The sequence below is a fragment of the Peromyscus leucopus genome, chromosome 8a, assembly GCF_004664715.2.
Source record: "Peromyscus leucopus breed LL Stock chromosome 8a, UCI_PerLeu_2.1, whole genome shotgun sequence".
Classification (NCBI taxonomy): domain Eukaryota; kingdom Metazoa; phylum Chordata; class Mammalia; order Rodentia; family Cricetidae; genus Peromyscus; species Peromyscus leucopus.
The window spans coordinates 49,742,979-49,762,562 of record NC_051085.1 but is presented as its reverse complement, the minus strand read 5'-3'; the positions used below and the strand labels follow the sequence as shown (position 1 = coordinate 49,762,562).

The window sequence follows — 19,584 nt, the reverse complement described above, 5'->3', positions numbered from 1 at the left end:
AGATCTACTTTGTAAAATGTGTGTTAGGGACTTGGGAGATGGCCAAGCAACATGCTTACTGTACAAGCAAGAAGACCTAAGTTAAAACTTCAGAACACACACAAAAGGTCAGACATGGTGGCACACACTCATCATCCCAATGCTGGAGAGGTGGAGACAGGCAGATTCCAGGCTCATAGTTGCCCCACAGCTGCCTCACAGCTGCCCCACAGCTGCCCCACAGCTGCAGAGAAGCAGCAACACCTGCTTTGGAAAGGCAAGATTCTGAGGTCTTCAGCTACAGGAATTTCTACAGCTTTTTACTCAGCCTGCATTGGGAGAATAATGTCCCAATGAGTGGAAAGTTCTAGAGGATGAATCCTGATATACCACGAAGAAGCTTTCTCAAGCAACCAGCCACATCCAGTAGCAGAATGAGTCCATAGTTCTGAATCAAAGAGGCTGTGCCCATCTGCAGGTCCCACCTGGCTGTGGTACTCTTGGAAGGGTAGGGCAGGAGAAGAGAGGAAGAAAAGAAGGGAGGAAGGGTGGAGTATGAGACTGAATGCCTACTGCCTTGCAAACCAACCTGGTGAGTCCTGTGGGGTCTCTCACACACACATACACACACAGCTCTGACTCAGGTGTAATCACCTAGTTTACCGAAGAAGTCAAGAGCGTGTCTGATGACAAGGCTCCATAGGAGAGCCAAGCTGGATTGTTGTGTCCTTCCTGAACCTACATGGACGTCTGCTGTCAACCCTGTTCACTGCAATGATGACACACAGTCTCTGTCTCTGTGAGGCCATCTGCTCCCATCATTCTTGCTTCAGGTTGACTCCAGGTGGCTAAGGGACGCATTGATGCCCAGATATCTCCTGAAACCTGTGTGATAAATGACCCCAAGTCCTCCTCTCTGCTCTGCTCTTTGTCACTGAAGTGCCTGTGGCTTGGCTGACCATTGGAAAGGCCCCCTCTATTCTAATGTCCTTCTTTGATGAACCCTGCCCTGTGTGTGGAGAATCTGGGGAAATTAAGGTTGGCATGACCGCAGGTCATCTCCTGCAGTACATAACAGAAGACAGAAACCTGGGAACAACATTTTATTTATGTTACAAGGAACCTGATAGAAACTTGAGAAATACTTATGCCATTGATTTTACAATAAATTACCCATTTATGTGGATTAAATGATCAACACACCAGATTGCCCATCGGGTTGCATTTCTGAATATGGATATGGCCCACAAATAGCAACGAGGACACAAATGCCCCAATTGAAATGCCCAGCCCTGAGGTAGCTGTTGACTGTGGCTTTCCCTGTGGGGCACAATGGAGCTGCTGCTTGCCTGTGGGACTCAACTCTGTTGTCTGTCACCAAATATCATTGATTTTACAGCTGCTCGGCTCTGGGCTTCTTTTCTGTGTTAATGTCTCAATAGGAACGTGTCAAATGACGGGCGGAGCGAAATGCTGTAAATGATCGGAGCACTTGCCTTTGCCTTATCTGATCCTTCCTTCTAGTTCAGGAAGGATTTCAACATCACTCCTTGGCACAGAATGCTCTCCTTGACTCTCACCTGGAGGCCTCTCGCTCACGGGCGTGAAGATCCGGCGTCCTGATACGGACTGTACCCATGAGTCAATCACAGGTGTGAGCGCTTGTGAATTTCCTAGTAGGAGGCAGCCAGGACCACATCTGGTCCCTGGATGTAGAGGGAGGCTTGACAATCATTGTTGCTTTTTTAACTAGCCCACTCCCACAGCCTGCCCAGTGAATAATAGCCGTGGCCTCCGCTTCTGACGTACTCACTTAGGATGGCCTGGACACCACTGAGGAAATCCCGAAATGGTTCTGAACCCACTCGCTCAGCAGATGGCCAAGGGGCTGCAGGGGCCCATGCCATAGAGCACCTTGGGAGCCAGTCAAGGCCATTGGAGGCAGTCACAGACCTCCTCATCTGTCCAGCCGGCGGCTCCAGGGAGGAGGGCTGCCGTGGGTCACTGCCTTTGGACTGAGCTGTTAAACCCACAGATTATTCAACAGGAGAGGGGGGAGAGGAGGAAGAGAATGGAGGTGGGAAAGCAAAAAGAGGGAAAGAGAGTGAGAGGGGGGAGTATGCACAAGAGAAAGGGGGAGACAGACAGACAGACAGACAGACAGACAGACAGAGGTTACGTTCCTGCTTTATCACGCAGGCTTGTCAGCAGGCCCACCCTTCTCTACTTTGCTTGGCAGCATCACAGTGCCCTGGGGTCAGTCTGTCCAACAGGAAAGACAGACTGCCTATTTCCATTGCATTTGGAGGTCCTCGCCAGCATCCTGAAGGAGCACCCCTAGCCCTAACCCAGATGGGGTAACCTGGGACAACAAAACGACAACGGAACCAACACACCGTGCCCCTCGTTAGCACTTGATCTGTAGAGGAGACAAACGTGTTATTCTTTCCTCACAAGCGGATGAAGAGAAAGGACAAGTCAGGGGTTGAAAGGCGAGAATGCCGAGTCGGAGTGAACCCTTTGGCTGATTCAGTGTGAGGCAGATCAAAGCAAGCTGCCCCAGCATGGCGCTCAAGCGCATTGCTTTCCGAGGTATCCAGAGCCTTCAAAGTGCTTGGAGGTGACCCCAGACCCTGGTGTGCATAACCAAATGCATATGCCATCTCTGTCACACCTTGCAGGAGAGGCTGGCTGCGTAGGTGACTTGAGGATATATTCATTTTCTGGCCACTTAATGTGCTGGAGAAAGATTAACCAGCTGTGATATGCAAAGAGACTCAGATTTCTCCCCGTGGGATACAGAGAAGGGATTGTTTGTAGTGCTGGTGTGAGGCAGGGACGAACTCACAGAGAATGAGGTTACGGTAAACACATCACACTCCAGGGCCTGCTCTGGGCATTTCCGGGCAGCAAGATCTTCCCCCATTGGAGAGGTGCGGTTGGAAGTTGGCCTGCCCAAGGAAAGTCTGACCCGAAGGCTGGTCCCTCTTTAAAGTAAACTAACGCTCACCCTTTGACTCTTGGTCAAGAGTCGTCCTGAGCTGACCGAGGCTGCCTTCAGCAGCATTTGGAGTCCTGCAGAAGAAACCTCGGGACCAGCTGCCTCTAGGAACCATGCCGACGGTGGATGATATTCTAGAACATATAGGGGAATTCCACCTTTTCCAGAAACAGACATTTTTCCTCTTAGCTCTGCTCTCAGGTGCCTTCACTCCCATCTACGTGGGCATCGTCTTCCTGGGCTTCACCCCTAACCACCGCTGCTGGAGTCCTGGGGTGGCCGAGCTGAGCCAGCGATGTGGCTGGAGCCTAGCAGAGGAGATGAACTACACCGTGCCGGGCCTGGGGTCTGCGGACGAGGCCTCCTTCCTCAGCCAGTGCATGCAGTATGAGGTGGACTGGAACCAGAGCACCCTTGACTGCATGGACCCACTGTCCAGCCTGGCCGCCAACAGGAGCCACTTGCCACTGAGGCCCTGCCGGCACGGCTGGGTGTACGACACTCCCGGCTCCTCCATCGTCACTGAGGTAAGTGAGCTCAGGAATCAAGATGCAAAAAAAAAAGCAAATAGTTGACCTTGTCTTAAGGGAGAACTAGGAAGCGCAGCATGGTTCTTTTACTTGCCCCGGCATGCTTTTTGGACTCCTGTGCCTTATAAAATCCTAGTTTCCTGGTAAAGACATGCAGCCTCTCCCTCGTCTGAGGTAGTTAGTGAGAACTCCTTCGATGCTGACAGGCATGATTCTGGTATGTGCAGGTCTCCGCAGTCAGCAACAAGCAAACACGCATCGGGATGCCTGAAAATGATGCCAGCTGTGGGCATGCTTCCGCCGTTCACATTTGCCAGAAGCCTTCTATTCCACCACACAAGTGCCACCAAAAAGAGCGTGGCCCTCCCCTGATCTGTGATCTGCTAACGGGTGTTGTTATAAGATGTGCTTTTCTCTCCCGAGATGTATGTGTTCCTCTTTAGGGTGGCCCAAATGCCCACGGGAACTTTGGGGGCTGGAGGTTAGACTATGGCACAACTATGTTTATTAAGAAGGATAGTCACAGGGGCAGGCAAGGTGGCTTAGGGGGTCAATGCACTTGCCACGCAAGCCTGACAACTCAAGGTCAATCCCAAACCCCTGTAAAAGTGACAGATGCATACCTACTCGCATGCATCGCGCACGCACCCACACAAAATGATGATATGTGTGGTTTAAAATATACAGTCATGGCTGAGGGTACGGCCCAGTAGGTAAAGTGCTTGGCTTGTAAACTTGAGTGCCTGAGTTTAACGTCCAGAACCCACAGAAAAAAAAAGCCCGGGGTGGGCATGTGAACATAGTCCCAGCATTCGGGAGGCAAAGATGGGTGGCTTCCTGAGGCTCGCTAACCAGCCAGCTGCACAGAGTCGGCCAGATTCAGGCCAATGAGAGACCCTACCTCAATAAAAAGTAAGAAGGATGGCTCCTGGCAAATGGCAGCTGGGGCTGCTCTCTGGCCCCATGTGCATGTGTGCATGAAACATGGACACTCGCCGGGCGGTGGTGGCGCACGCCTTTAATCCCAGCACTCGGGAGGCAGAGACAGGCGGATCTCTGTGAGTTTGAGGCCAGCCCGGTCTACAGAGTAAGTTCCAGGAAAGGCTAAAAGCTACCCAGAGAAACCCTGTCTCGGAAAAAAAAAAAAAAAAAAAAAAAAAAAAAAAAAAAAAAACCTACGGGCACTCACATGCATGCATACACACACATGCATATGATCTCATTGTGAAGCCTCGTTCCCTGGAGAGAAAAGCAAGCATGGAAACTTCCTGTGGAATTGTCCTACAAACACAGAGGAAGTGGTTAAGCAGTTGGAAAGGACCGCCTGGGTCCTACCAGGGTCTCCTGGCCTTTAGTGGAGGAGCCACGTCTGGGGGATCTGGAATGGGCTTCGTGCCACATCAAGGTTCCCGGAATGGACACCGTATCACTCTAAAATAGCTTTGCTGAGTGACTCACCTCATCGCTTTGTACAGAGGTCAGGAAACTGAGGCCAGAGCAGGAGAACTTGGCTGTGCACCGGGCTACAGAGTGAGAGATGGCAGAGTGAGTCACAAGACCATCCCTTGTCTGCCGGGCCAGCACTGCCCACCCTCCACCTGCCTTCCGGGCAAATCAGACCAAAGGTATCGATCGTAGGCAGGATACTTTGAATCCCCCTATTGTTTAAAAATAAGATAGCTTCAAGATGCTTAGACCTCCCTCTTCCTAGCTGCACAGGTATGTCACGTGTCTACTTCCCCTCACATCTGTGTCTTAGGACTAGAAGGGAGAAGATGGACTTGTCTAAAGTCAAGTCACTACCTGCTTTCAGTTGATAGAGCCAACACGTTACCCGATGCCCGACTCACACTGTCAGGTGGAATGCTAAATGGATTCCAGGGAAAATCTTTTACTGGTGTATAGACAATTATCATGGGTTAGGAAACAGCTGGGTTATTGGCACTAAGCACCACGCACTAATTAGGTGAACCCCTGGAGCTCCCAGGAACTCCCAGTTCAGAATATTCAAAGAACGCTCTGAGCTGAACTGTGTTCTAACAAGATTCTAACAGCATTTTCTCCCTCTCTCCCTCCTGCTCCTTCCCTGGGCTTGGACCACACCTCACATCTGGACAGTTCAACCTAGTGTGTGCTCACTCCTGGATGCTGGACCTGTTTCAGTCGGTGGTGAACGTGGGGTTTTTCATCGGTGCTGTAGGGATTGGCTACCTAGCAGACAGGTAGGTGAAACACCTACAGGCCCTTTTAAATAAATAACCTACAGGTTCAGACAGCGCTTGGGCTCACCCACCCTGCGGAATCCTTCTTCGCCCCAAACACACAGACAGACCACTCACTCCCACCCGCCTTAGTGGTGGTTGCTTTTATAATCTTGGATTTTTTTTTTCAGCTGCTTTGATAATAATGACTCATGCTTGACTCTCAGACCCTCTGGAGGTCAGAGGAGGTGTCAGCCACCAGGCAGGACTCTTATGGGCTATCTACCAGTTCAGGGCTGGAAGAGGCAACAGATGATGTCATCCCTCCTGTGATTCTCTTCACTCTCTGGCCTGTCTCCCACGTGGTCATGAGCCTCCAGGAGCTGTGGACTCCATCCATCAGGCCAGCTAATGCTCATGTATCAGAAGCCCATCCCTCGGCTCTATGCCTATCTGTCTGTCCATATTCAGTGTCCGTAGTGGCCAAGCTGTGCTCTGGCTCTGGTTGCCCACCATTGTGGACTCCTGCTCACTGTACAAAAGTGTTTTTTTTTAATTTTCATATTTTTGTGTTTTATTCATTTAATTTTACCTTTTTAATTAAAATATTATTTCATCACCCTTTACCTTTCCTCCTTCTAATCCCTCCAATGTCCCCCAACTCTCAAACTGATAGCCTCTTTTTCTTTGATTATCAAAGAAATATATGTATGGACAAATATATAAATACAACCTGCTGTACTTTTTTTTTTTTGTCGTGTGTATTTGGTTTCAGGGCTGATCAGGATAACCAGTCAAGGAGTTCATCCCTGGGAAAGGCTAATTCTCACTCTCTTAGCAGTCATTGGCTGCCTGGTCTAGGGGTGGGCCCTGGAAGAGCTTCCCGTTTCCGAGTTAGGGTGTCTATTGATATTGTCAGTGCTCGTGTCTTGTTTACACAGCCATTTCTAAAGGAGACAGGCCCACAGCAGACTTTAGACCTCCTGCTCCTTTGCAGGCCTCTTCCATGATGTTCCCCGGCCACAGAGCTGTGTAAACTGTGCAGGTATATTTACTCACTGGGGCTGGGTGTCCCATGATCCACTGATTTTTGTGCTATGTCCAGTTACAGTTTCCTGTAAGGGTCTCCGCCTGCTGTAGAGAGAAGTTTCCTTTTTGATGAAGAGCGATGGCTACATTTCCCCATGGGGTATAAGGAGAAGACTTAGAGTGTGACTAAGGGAGGTCTTTATAACATGCATCTTGCTCTGTAGATGACATTAGCTAGTAAGGAAAGTCCTCAACAGAGAGAGGAATAGACACTTGAGGAGTACTGTAGATACCTGGGTCATCAGAGTCAGTGATATAATATCCATAATACCCCCATGTGCCTGGGCCATCAGAGTCAGTGATACAATATTCATAATGCCTCCATGTGCAGAGTGCTTTCCACAAGCCAGGCACTGAAACTCTGTGACCTGGATGGTATCACTCTCATTGCCAGTCACCTAATAGCATAGTGATATGTGCCTGTGTGTTTGTGTGCATGAAATGTGTTATGATGATACATCTGTATAGTCTATGTATATATGTGTATGTGTGTATACAGAGAGACATGGCTAGAAATAACATTTCTGTGCCATATAAATGCAGTGGATACAAATAGTCCCAGATAATCAGATGTAATAACACAAGTAAGAAATGATAGGCTTTACATGTTTATTGCACTTGTTTTTAATGAAATTTAATTGTAAGCATGCATAACTCTTAATAATGGCTGTAGTAAACAATCAGCCTGCAAAAATACATATTTGACTCAGAAATATATGACAACTGAGTCCTGTGCTCACTTACTGCCCTTCCAGACCTCGCCAGCCGTCTCTCTACTGTGGATATAATCTAAATGTAAGACAGCTTTCTTTGATTATACATCAAGCTGGCATCAAAATTGCAAAAGAATGAAAGGTTCATAAGAACGTACTGACTTGACAAGAGCCTGGGGCCCTGTTGGCAGCAGGAGGGAGGTGGATGGAGGTGGAGGCGCAGTGCCAAGAGTCACAGTGCATTTGTAACTGTCTGCTCAGCCTCCCTGGCGAGGCTCTCCCCGAGACGGGCTGTGGGAGGCTGTGAGGTGGAGGGGGTGGTGATTTCATTTTCTTGTGATTATACAGAACTGAGGGTAGCTATTTGCAGGCTGGCTGTGAAGTCAAGACAGACACATTAATGAGGAGGTCCAGGGTCCAATCACACTCTGTCCACTGGCTAGGCAGCTCCTGGTTCATCCATGCCCTGGCACACCAAAGTGGATGTTAACACTAGCTCTCCAGAAGTGTCATGCGCACAGGTGACAGCCTCACCCAGTAGGCTTCAGAAGCCAGTTAATTATTCTCATCCCACTCAAGGAGGCCAGGTCCAATCCCTCCCCACAGCACATTCCGGAGAACATTCCCGCCAGCTCCCCTCCTCCTCAAGTGAGCTCATCCTTCCGTTCCTATGCAGGCAATCTCTAGAAAGCTCTTGCTCCCTTTTGCTCCCCTGAAGGCTTTCAATGTGTCTCTAGTTCTTTTCCCAAAGCTACTTGAAGCTTTGCTTGATTGCTCTTTTTCTGTCCCACACGAATGCAAGAGAGCAGAGCAGGACTAGGGACAGAAGACATACCATTTCTCTTCTGCATACTTAATGCCCACTACAAGCTTTGGACGTCACGCAGTAAGTTAAAAATGTCATGAAAACCCATTTTATCCACAAATTGTAACCAACATTAAAATAAAATAGTGTTTTTCACAAGCAAAATTTTAAACATGCCCCAACAGCTGATTTGGGCATGGTGTTTAGAAGAAAGTCAGGAGGATATTTTGAAATTATCCAGATAAGAACACTGAAACAAAAAAAAAAAAAAAAAAAAAAAAAGGAAAGGAAATAGAAAAAGAGGAAGAAAGAAAAAGACAGGAAGGGAGAAGAGAGAGGAAGAAAGAAAGAATAAAGGAGGGAGGGAGGGAGGGAGGAAGGGAGGGAGGGAGGGAGAAGATAAATTGTCTCGCAGGAATTCAACGTTTTTAGGGTCCGTTTGTGACATAGATTTTGAAATCGGTTGTTTCCTAAAAGTTCTAGTTTATTTCTTCACTCACAACTTGCTGAGGAAGGGTTTGCACTGTCATCTGACACACAGAAAAGCAATCTTTCATCAGTTCCAAGCACTGTACTCTAATAAGGACTAAGGAGTGTTGCATTGAGCGGCATGCTTGCAGGCGTTGAAAGGCAAACTTTCTGGAGGGACAGGTCCACCAAAGCGAGGCCGCTGGACACAGAGGTGTCTAGAAACCGCGTTTCCTCCACATCATCCTGAGTGCGGATAACCTCAGAGGCTCAGGGGATGGGATGTAGTAAGTAGAAAGTAGCATGTTTTATACCTGTTTACCCTTGCTTTAATGTAACATTTACATTGTCAGTGTGTGTCACTTGACTTTTAACAATGGCTCTGTTTAACAATTCATTTGCACCTCTTCCTCTTGGGAGTCAGTGCCTGCTCTCCTGAAGGAAGCAGCTCAAAGCAGAGCCCCGGTGGGCTGCAGTCAACTGTTACCAAATGTTTAGAATCATCAGAAACAAACTTTCCAGCCACCTTACAGACCAACTGTTTTACTAGGCCTCCTCATGTGATCTCTCTTAGGAGCACGACATCTTTGTAAAGTAGATTTTACTGCCTGTCCTTTACAGAGAAGGAAACTGAGGCAGGACAGAATCGAAGCACTTCTTCCAGGGCATTAATGACCATATCAGTCAACCCAGATTTTGTTATAAGTCAAGCTCTGATCCCTCTGTCTGGGTGAGCTTGAGGCTCTGTATCTTTATGCTCTCCCAAATAATGCCGTTCACCCCTCCCCCGATGAAGGTGGACCTGGTCTCTATACTAGATAGTAGACAGCTAAAGGACACTCTAAAATGGTGCCCAGCCACTCTGGTTCTGTCTGGTTTTCATTAAGCAATTTAGGTGGCTATGGTGTCTGTGGTGATAGAAGAAGGGTATCCAACTACTGACTCAGACTCCCAAAACATCTTTTTAAAAAAAGACACTGCCTCTTTTACTGGGACAACTGCAGTCTCTCTGTAACAGGGACTTAGTTTCCCTGCTTGGAGCCTTCAATAATGCAGTTCCCCCTTCCAGTCAAAGGATTTTGTCCTTCGACGGCATTACCACTGTGGCTTTACTATGAGTCCAAATACACTAGGCACTGAGGAACTGCCACGTGAGTATATCCTTACAGACTATAAGTTCCAAGGAAAGGGTTGTAGGTGTGTCCTGTCCATGTTCCACATTCCACTTGTAGTCAAGGATAGCTGTGGAGGCAATCCAGCACAGAATACAAATTTACTTAAAACTTTGAGGTAGGAGTGTGTGTGTGTGTGTGTGTGTGTGTGTGTGTGTGTGTGTGTAGCATGAATTTTAAAAATTCTTATTAATAAAAACAAATCTGGAGCCAGGGATTGGGGTGAACACTGGAAGATCAGAGAAGCAGAACAAACCACAGCCACCTCACCTCACCAGTTCCTCAGCTGATCCTGTTTCCTCAGACTGGAAGCCTCTGAGTCCTCATCCAAATGGATCTCAGCTAAACTACTGCTCAAAAGCCTAAAAGCTTAACCTGAACCTAGTTCCTTGTCCTCATGCCTTATATACCTTTCTGCCATCACTTCCTGGGATTAAAGGCTCTTGTTACCACGTCTGGCTGTTTCCAGTGTGGCCTTGAACTCACAGAGATCCAGGCTGATCTCTGCTTCTAGAATGATAGGATTAAAGGCGTGTGTGCCACCATTTTCTGGCCTCTGTATCTAGTGGCTGTTCTGTTCTCTGACCCCAGATAAGTTTATTAGGGTGCACAATATTTTGGGGAACACAATACCACCACGTGTGTGTGTGTGTGTCTCTGTGTGTATGTGTCTGTGTGTCTGTGCATGACTGTGTGTGAGGTAGAGGGGTGTGTGTGTGCCAGAGATCAACACAGGGCATCTTCCCTTATTGATCTCTGCCTTATTTTTGAGATAGGAATCTCTCCCAGAACCTAGAGCTTGCTGTTTCAACTAGACTGGCTGGCCAATCAGCCCTGGAGATCACCTGCCTTTGCCCCACTCCCCACCCCCAGCAAATGCCACCCGGCTTTCGGTGTAGACGTTGGACATCCAAATTCAATGCTCATGCTTCAGAGCAAGAGCCTCCCCTACTATGAGATCTTCTTTAAATACCTTGATTGTTTGGTTCTTGAGCGTAAACATTGTAGATGACGACGTCATGTCACAATATCAGAAGGTCAGAAGCCTGAGTGGTGAAAACAGGAGGGAACGCTGAAGAATGAGTGGAGTGTCCCTTTGGCAAGCTTGGCGCTCAGAGCTGCAGGGTTACCTATTACAGTGGGGAGCCACGGAGGGAGAACCTGGAAACAACCAAGTTGAAGCCATTTTCGGTTTAGTAATTTACACCAATGACTAAGGGGACAGCCAGAGTTTCCCATTGCAGACTGGAAACATTAACACCCTAGAATAATTATTAATCATATTGTGGATCATTTTCAAATGGTTAGTTAACGTCTGAAGTACTCCCTAGAACACAGCTGTCCAATAATAGAACAGCTACCAGGTCCTGAGCTGCCACAAGAGTGTGCGACCCTGGTTGACTGACTTCAGTTGAACAAGCATTATATGTGTATTAGATATAGCACCATCTTCTATGAACTACTAAACAATATTCACTAACAGAGACTATCGTTCAGAACACAACCAGGAGGGCATGGTTGGAGTAACTGAGCCCCCAAGTCCGCCCTCTGAGAGCCAACTATTTTCTGTTACTATGCTGTAACCCTTTGATTACAGCTGAGGGACTTTGTAAAGCAGTGTTAGACAGCTCATAGTTCTGGACATCCCAGGGGATGTCACTGGCATCGGCTCAGCTCTGGTTTGCCTCTCGTGACAGGTAGCAGCAGGGTGAAGGGGATGGTGGTGTGGGAGAAAGAGATTGCACCATGAAATAGATCGGGAGAGCCATGTGGGAGTCGGGCTCACTCATAACAACTCACTCTTCTAAGATCTATTTCAGGGGCTGGAGAGATGGCTCAGCGCTGTCCTTTTTTAAGTTGCTGCCTTTTAAGCCACGGCTCTCTGAATCGGCAACTGCACTGCTACCAGCAGTGGTTAGGCCCTAAGGGCCATAGCCAGAGGAAATCTGTTCCCTCAGGCTCCAACTCTTGAAAAGCTACGAAGAGAGCTTAACTCTAAAGAACTCAAGATTCAAAGGTTAAGTGGAATTCTGTTCTTTGGAGAGGCTGAATAGCAAGTAGCTCACCTCCTCTCCTTGGGACTCCTCCAAAAAGCCCCCACGATCCTCCTCGCCCCTCCTTACAAACCCTTTCTCACCTGGCTCCTCCCTGCTACTTCCTGTCAGCTAGTTGCTGACTCAGCCTCCAGACCACAGGTGAATTTTATTTAATTAAACACATCTTTGCATCATTAAACTAACGTTCCAGAGCATAAACAAAAGTAACACACCTTGAATTAATAGTCTACAACAGCTCGGTGAGAGAGCTTGCCGCATAAGTATTTTGTAGCTGGAGATTTTCTGGTCCTGCCTGGCTCATGGTCAGGACAAGTCTCTCTCACCCACCAATCCTGCAGCTGCTCAGACCCAACCAAATAAACACACAGAGACTTATATTGCTTACACACTGTATGGCCACAGCAGGCTTCTTGTTATCTAGTTTTTCTATCTGAAATTAACCCATGTCTAATAGTCTATAAGTTGCCACGTGGCTCATGGCTTACATCTTGCTTGTCGTGGCGGTGGCTGACAGCATCTCTGCCTCAGTCCTCCACCTCCCAGCATTCTCCTCTCTGCTTGTCCCGCCTATACTTCCTGCCTGGCTACTGGACAATCAGTGTTTTATTTATTAACCAATCAGAGCAACACATTTAACATACAGAACATCCCACAACACTTCCCCTTTTCTTTCTTTCAAAAGGAAGGTTTTAACTTTCACATAGTAAAATTGCAGATAACAAAACAATTATCGAGCAAGAATTACAGTTACAATATTAAAGAAGATATCCTATCTATCCTATATTTGTGAGTCTAAGGTTTTATATCTAACTTATCTCTTATCATAACTGAGAAAATTCTATCTAGTCTTCAATTACATCAAAGACCTCAGAAGGATATACTATTACTTGGGAAATGGGAAAAGGATGCAAGCAACTTTTGAGAGTCTTGCAAGAGTAGACAGAGACAGCTGGCAGCCTGAACAGTCATTCAAAGTTTTTTTGTAAAGTTGGGGCATCTGTCTTCAGCCCACAGGCCTAAAGTCTCTCAGTCACTTCTCTCTGTGTCCTGTAGAATGTCTGGCAGTTTCCTCTGCAAAGCAGGAACCTGAAGGACCATTTCTCCAAGCAAAGTTTAGTGGTCACCTTCCTATGGGTCCTGCATGTCCAGTAGATCAAGTAGTCCAAGCAAGAACAGTTTCTTGCCCAAATGGCTATTTTTTTCCAAGAAGAAAAGCTCCATATAGAGTGTCTTCAATGCCCATCCTCCTCTCTGAAGTAAATCAGTGCTGCCTGGAACAGACATGTCTCACTATCCAGAAAGTCTAAATTTTTAAAAACATTTTAAATGCCATATTCTGTAGGTCTTTGAAGTGTTTGAAGATTACCTATCTATCTGAAATATATCTATGTATACCTAGAAAACTTAACTAACATGTTACAAGTTTGACTATCATAGAAGACTAATTATTAATCTGTTTCTTAATTATCCATTACAATCTAAATGAGATACATAAACATAATACCTCAAATGAGAGTAGAAATATATATACAGTATAACAAAATCAACTCTAAATTTGTATCAATAAACTAAAATCTATAGCAATGTAAAACACTTCTAAACAAGTTGTTAGTCTTTAAAAGTAGATTTAATAATCTATTCTTTCATCCTATCATTATCCATACTATCCCCCTTTCTTTAGAAAGAGATTGTATTTATAATCAACCTATTGTAAATAAAAATATTGGGTTTTTTTTTCTGTCCCACACCAGAGGGCACAATATGTGATATGGGACACAATAATCTCTTAACCTTTTCTTTTAGTAATATGCTTGGATTTAGAGAAGGAGTGAGTCAATTCCATCTCCAAAGCCAGCTTGGTATATTTGGGAATTTGGGTGTAGCTTCTCTTACTACTTCCTGCTGGAGGGGGGCACTGTATCTTAAGGGGACACAACGAAAATTTTAGGATTATGGAGTAGTCCGTGAGGGTGTATTGTCTGAGCCAATTGCCTTGAAACTGTTCTGGATGTTGGATCATCTAGGTCATGGTGTCATCAAAGACCTTTCAGGGGGTCTTGGCTAGTCAAACCTGATGTATCTTAATCTGGAACAAATCCATAGCCTCTGGCTTTCTGTGGAAACAAAAGCAGAGCCTCCTTTCCAAAGCAACATATCCTTCAATCCAAATTTTGAAGTCAAGGTATCTTTAAAATATACATATTGGCTTAACTCAACAGCTTTTACAATCAAATGTCTTTCTGCAGTTAAGAATATCAAAGACAACATAATCCAGATTCTCTGCATGATATCCATCTTTACATAGCTTATTTTTATATTACTTTTACTTTCTCTTTAAAGACTTTGTTTTTTAAAAAACTATTTCTTTATATAACTGTATATATTCCTTTTTTGTCTTTTTCAAGCCTACGTATATTTTACACACACTGTAAACTATTCCATCTGAATCTTTCTTATTGTGAACCTTTTGCTTTAAACTGCAGCATTCTAAGACTGAAACGGTGCTGTGACTGCTGGCTCCATCCACCTCAGCTTCCCAACATGGTGGTGGTACAGCTTACCACTGGGTCTGGAGCTATGTGCACCATCAACTATCAGAAGCAGTTCTATCAAAGCAGCATGTAGCCCAGAAACCTCTTTTTTTTTTAACTAGCAAACACTATATCCAACACACAGCATAGTGTGCATCTTGGAGACACCTCTGTGTAACATAGCCTAGGTCAAGCCCGCACGCATGAGTGTTGTGCTCATGTCACAAGATCCCCCCCACAAGACCACCACAGAGCCTATATCCATACAAAACACACAGGGGTTTATCAATAACAAGCAAGCCCAGGCTTGGTCCGTGTCCAACACTCGACACAGCAGATGGAGGAGGACAGCCCTGAACTCTCAGGGTGAGGGGTTTTTAAAGGGAAAAACTACAAGCAGGGTGGTACAAGCCTTTGTATCATATGATTGGGTGAGGGCGTGTAACCTTTGAAGTTACTGGTTGGGGGTTACAGTTATCATTTTTTTCGGCAGGCCTGGACAAGTCCCAGGCTCTGTCCTTGAGCTGCCATGGAGGCTGGCTGACTTTGCACATTCACATTGACCCATGCACATAGCTACAAGTTGGTGAGGGTCCCAGACAGTAAACAACTGGCTGAACCTTGAGCAGTCAGAGTATGAGTACATGCAGAAAGGGAGCTACTGCAAGGACTATGTCTTTTGTTCATGGCCCTCCCAGAAAACTGCTTGCTCAAGTCTCAGGAAACTGAAATTGAGGCCTGATCTCTGAGAGAAGACTGAGCAGCCTGTTAAGGTGTCTTCTTGGTCCTTTCATGAGGGTCTGAATTCTATCACCAGAATACATGTTTAAAAAGCAGTGGTGTGGAGAATGGAAGAGGGTTGAATCAGCAATTAAGAGCACTTTCCCTCTTGCAGAGGACCCAGGTTCGATTCCCAGCACCCACGTGGAGGCTCACAGCCACCAATAACTCCAGTTCTAGGGATCCGATGCCCTCTTCTGACTTCTGTGGGCATCCAGGCATACACGTGGTACACAAACATACAGGCAGGCAAAACACACATATACATAAAATAAAATAGTAAGTGAAAAATGTTAAACCAAGCATGGTTGTGTATACTTGAATTCCAACACTGAGGAAGGAGGTAGACACCCTGGGGTTCAATAGCCAGCCAGCCAGCCTACTTAGTGAGCTCCAGGCTAGGGAAAGATCCTATCTCAAAAAGCAAGGTGAACAGCATCTGAGAAATAATGCCTGACGTTAGTCTCTGGTTTACTTACACACACACACACACACACACACACACACACGCACACGCACACGCACACGCACACGCACACACACACAAGCATACAAAGAACTAACTGAGGACCCCAGAGAACCACTTTGTTCTCTTCCAAAGGCAGTGTCCCCAATGACCTAAGCACCTCTCCCATCAGGCTTTGCCTCTTCGGAATTCATTAGTTTCCAACATTGCCACACTGAGGACCAAGATCTTGATACATGAGTCCTTGGGGGACACACCATAGCATCAGCTTTGTGAGCAAGGAGGACAAGGTCCTGAGCTCTCTATATAATACTTCATGGACTCCCCTCTCCAGATAATCAGTTGTTTTTTTTTTTTTCAATGTGAAGAAATGTACTAATGTTGAATAACTTACCCAATGTTACAGTAACTAGTGAGGTCAGAGTTAAACCCCAGAGACCATCTCTTTCCTCTTGGTCAACTCTCCTGGTTCCCAGACTGATGAAACCTGAGTTCTTCCAATAGAAATATGGAAGTCATCTCACCAGGATGTGGGATGCTGTGGGAATGATAACTGTGGGAAACCAAAGTAGAGACTTTCTTAGATGGGCAGTTGGCTGGGACTTTAGTACCAAGCTCCCGGTTTGTAGATTATGACCTGACTCGACTTATAGGTCACTCAGCCCTGGATGGTCTCAAAGGAGCGAACCTCTCCCAGAAGAGCAGCCACAGTACCTGGGTGAGGGGGCTCAATGCGCTCTAACTTTATCCATGTAGCCTCCCAAAGTTTACTAAACAGAACAGAACTTACGTGTAAACCGGGGAGTGGGGGTATCAATCCACACCTCCAGAACTGTGAACTGACCTAACGTCTGTGAATCTTCTCCACTTCCATGAATCCAACTGTGATGGATCATATTGTCAGCTGGTTGGGATCTAGGATCACCTAGAAGACAGGAGGGCTTATGTAGACTAGGTTAACTGAGGTAGGGAGACCCACCTTGACTGTGGGCATCATCACTCTGGGAGTGGGGGTCCTGGATTAACGAAATGGAGACAGTGGGCTAAGCACCGGCCCTCCCGACCCTCCGCTTCCTGATTACAGGTGCAACGTGGCCAGCTGCCTCAAGCTGCCCTGACCACCCCTCTATGGGGTGCTATACCCTAGAATGGTGAGCTAAAATAAATCCTTTCTTCCACCCACAGGCTGCTCTCTCCAGGTGTTTGTCACAGTGCTAGGAGAAGGAATTATCAGACCAACTAATCCTGGGCCCTCTCTGGGTTCTTCTCCATAGGTTTGGCCGGAAGTTCTGCCTCTTGGTCACCATCCTCATCAACGCTACCTCCGGGGTTCTCATGGCAGTTTCCCCCAACTATGCTTGGATGTTGGTGTTTCGCTTCCTCCAGGGACTGGTCAGCAAAGCGGGCTGGTTAATCGGCTACATCCTGAGTAAGAGGGCTTGAGGTGCTGCTGGATGGATGCACACGGGGACTTTTAGTCTGGTGGAGCCTGGGTGGAACGACAATGCTGATTTTTATTCTGTACCTAAAGAATTTTTTAAAACGCCCAGTCACTTCTCTCTGTGTTCCTCCTATGAACAGTGAGCACAGAATCACCACAACACCCAGAAATTGAAATTTTTGGTTTCTGATCCCTGGGTTGTTATATGGAGAGAAAGTCTAGCCTATACCAAACCTATTCAGGCAAAAAGACTCCAAGATAAGAGATGTGTTTGGAATGCAAGGGAATTTATTACTGTACTTCGTCTGTTCTCATCAACTACTTGGACTTAAACTCAAGGACTAGCGAAGGACACAGTCATGGTGGTGGACCCTGGTTATTCATCAAGAGCTGAAATCACCCAGGAGAAAGGCCTTGGCATGCCTGTGAGAGATTATCTAGATTAGGCTAACCCAGGTGGGAAGACCCACCCTCACTGTGGGCAGTGCCATTCTATGAGCAGGGGTCGTGGACTGAAAGAAAAGTAGAAAACGTGCTGTAAAGTCAGGGCTATAATTTACTTACTAGTAGCCAGAGTTACAATTAAAGTCCACGAGGCACAAAAGCATGCTTGGATTCCATAGCATAGTGTCTATCTAGCAGTTGTGAAAAATCGTCACCTAGTTAAATCTTGGAAAGCTCCACGATCATGTCCTTTTGGCTACATTTGGGAACCGAGCACTTTGGAATTAAGGGAATAAGACTGAAGCTTTCATTGCACAAGAGGTAAATAGAACATGTGCTTACATAGTTGTTGTTGTTGTTTTTTTAACCTAGTATACAAATCTGGGGAACTTTAGGGCTGAGAGAGAACATTATTTCCTCCAAAAAAGACAAATAATAAACGGTTGATGGATGAAAGGCTTAATGCATGCAGCTATTCAACCAATAATTTGGTTTCTAGAAGACACTGAGTAGAATTCAATTATGCAGATGTGCATTTTGTCATTAATCACAACCTTTTACAACTCATTTCTTTCGAAGTCCCTGTGAATGTCCTGGAGTCTTTGATGCCTACCTGTGGCTCCTCCCCATCCCCAACCCCACATCTCTCTCCCAAGCCCCATCCAGGACCCCAGCCACTTTGAAAGATAGACACTTGCATTTATGGAAGACCTGTGCCATTTTATTTAATTAAATCAGCCATTTAAAAAATGTTTAGATCGTTTGCAGTAACTTATAGAAACAGGTTTAACATGTATGTCCATCGGATTGGAAATAATTAAAATCCTTAACAGGTCTGTGAGACATTTAAGCAAGGACTGTGGCTTGTGGGACATGTCAATTCCAATTCTAGCATGTCTGTCATATGAAAAGAACTCCCAGCTCCCTGCATACAGACCCCATATGTCTGTCATGATGCAGACATGGAGCCATAAATACAGTGGATCATTCCTCCATGTACAATGGTGGCTGAGAACTTGCTTCTCAAAGGATATAACAAGTCCTTGTTGTATGTTTTCTACTTTCTAAGCCTTAGCTACACCCACCATGAAGGTTTCAAAATAGATATGTATTCAACAACTCATTTGCAAAGTTTTTAAATGAATTATTTAAGCTAGTACTAGCTGATCCCAGCCTACCACAGGATTTCTAAGTCCTTAAATAAACAGAATTGCAAAGTATTTATCTCTGTAAGAGAACAACTTGCATGTAAATGTTCATTTATATATGAAGCATCCACGACACAAATTCAGTTTTTAATTCATTTGTTCATGCCTTGAGTTATCACTGCCTGATTGATATATTACAAAATCTTGCATTTGTGTGAACTATGATTACATTCATCCTTGGAATTTTTAAAGTATTTTCATTTTATTTTATTTTCATTTATGTGTGTGCATGTGTATATGCAGCACATGAGCAAGTACCTGTGGAGGCCAGAAGAGGGTGTCAGACCCCCTGAAACTGGAATTAGAGTTTAAGGTGGCTGTGAGTTACCTAACATGGGTGCTGGGAACTGAACCCAGGTCCTCTGCAAAAGCAGCAGGTGCTTTTAACCACAGAACCATTTCTCCAGCCTCTGAAATTCTCTTTTTGTTTTTGTTGCTATTTTTGGTTTTGGTTTTTTTGATACAAAAACATGTATGTAGTCCAGAATGGCCTTGAACTTAAAGGAATCCTCCTGCCTCTGCCTCCCAAGTACTGGGATTACAGGCAGAAGGTACCATGCCCAGCCTCATGGCTAATGTTATTCTCTAAGTCAAACGGTTTTGCTCAGTTTGTTAACAAGGTTTAGTTAGTGCAAGTTTATAATTAATACAATAGCAATAACTGCAGCAAAACGTCCACCACCACTACACACGCACACA

At 45.8% G+C, this 19,584-nt stretch overlaps 1 protein-coding gene across 2 annotated transcripts in view; it reads left to right on the top strand.

Annotated features, from left to right (window-relative positions):
• The first annotated feature begins 2,852 nt into the window (after positions 1-2,852).
• Positions 2,853-19,584, top strand: part of Slc22a2 (solute carrier family 22 member 2) — a 37,684-nt gene continuing 20,952 nt past the window's right edge. Inside the window, exons 1-3 of one of the 2 annotated variants that reach the window (XM_028866664.2) lie at positions 2,853-3,507; positions 5,629-5,732; positions 17,067-17,221. In XM_028866664.2, the coding sequence (XP_028722497.1) occupies positions 3,094-3,507; positions 5,629-5,732; positions 17,067-17,221 (673 nt within the window). In that variant the 5' untranslated portion in view covers positions 2,853-3,093. The remainder of the gene's footprint in view (positions 3,508-5,628; positions 5,733-17,066; positions 17,222-19,584) is intronic. The other variant, XM_028866662.2, reaches the window with a different exon arrangement.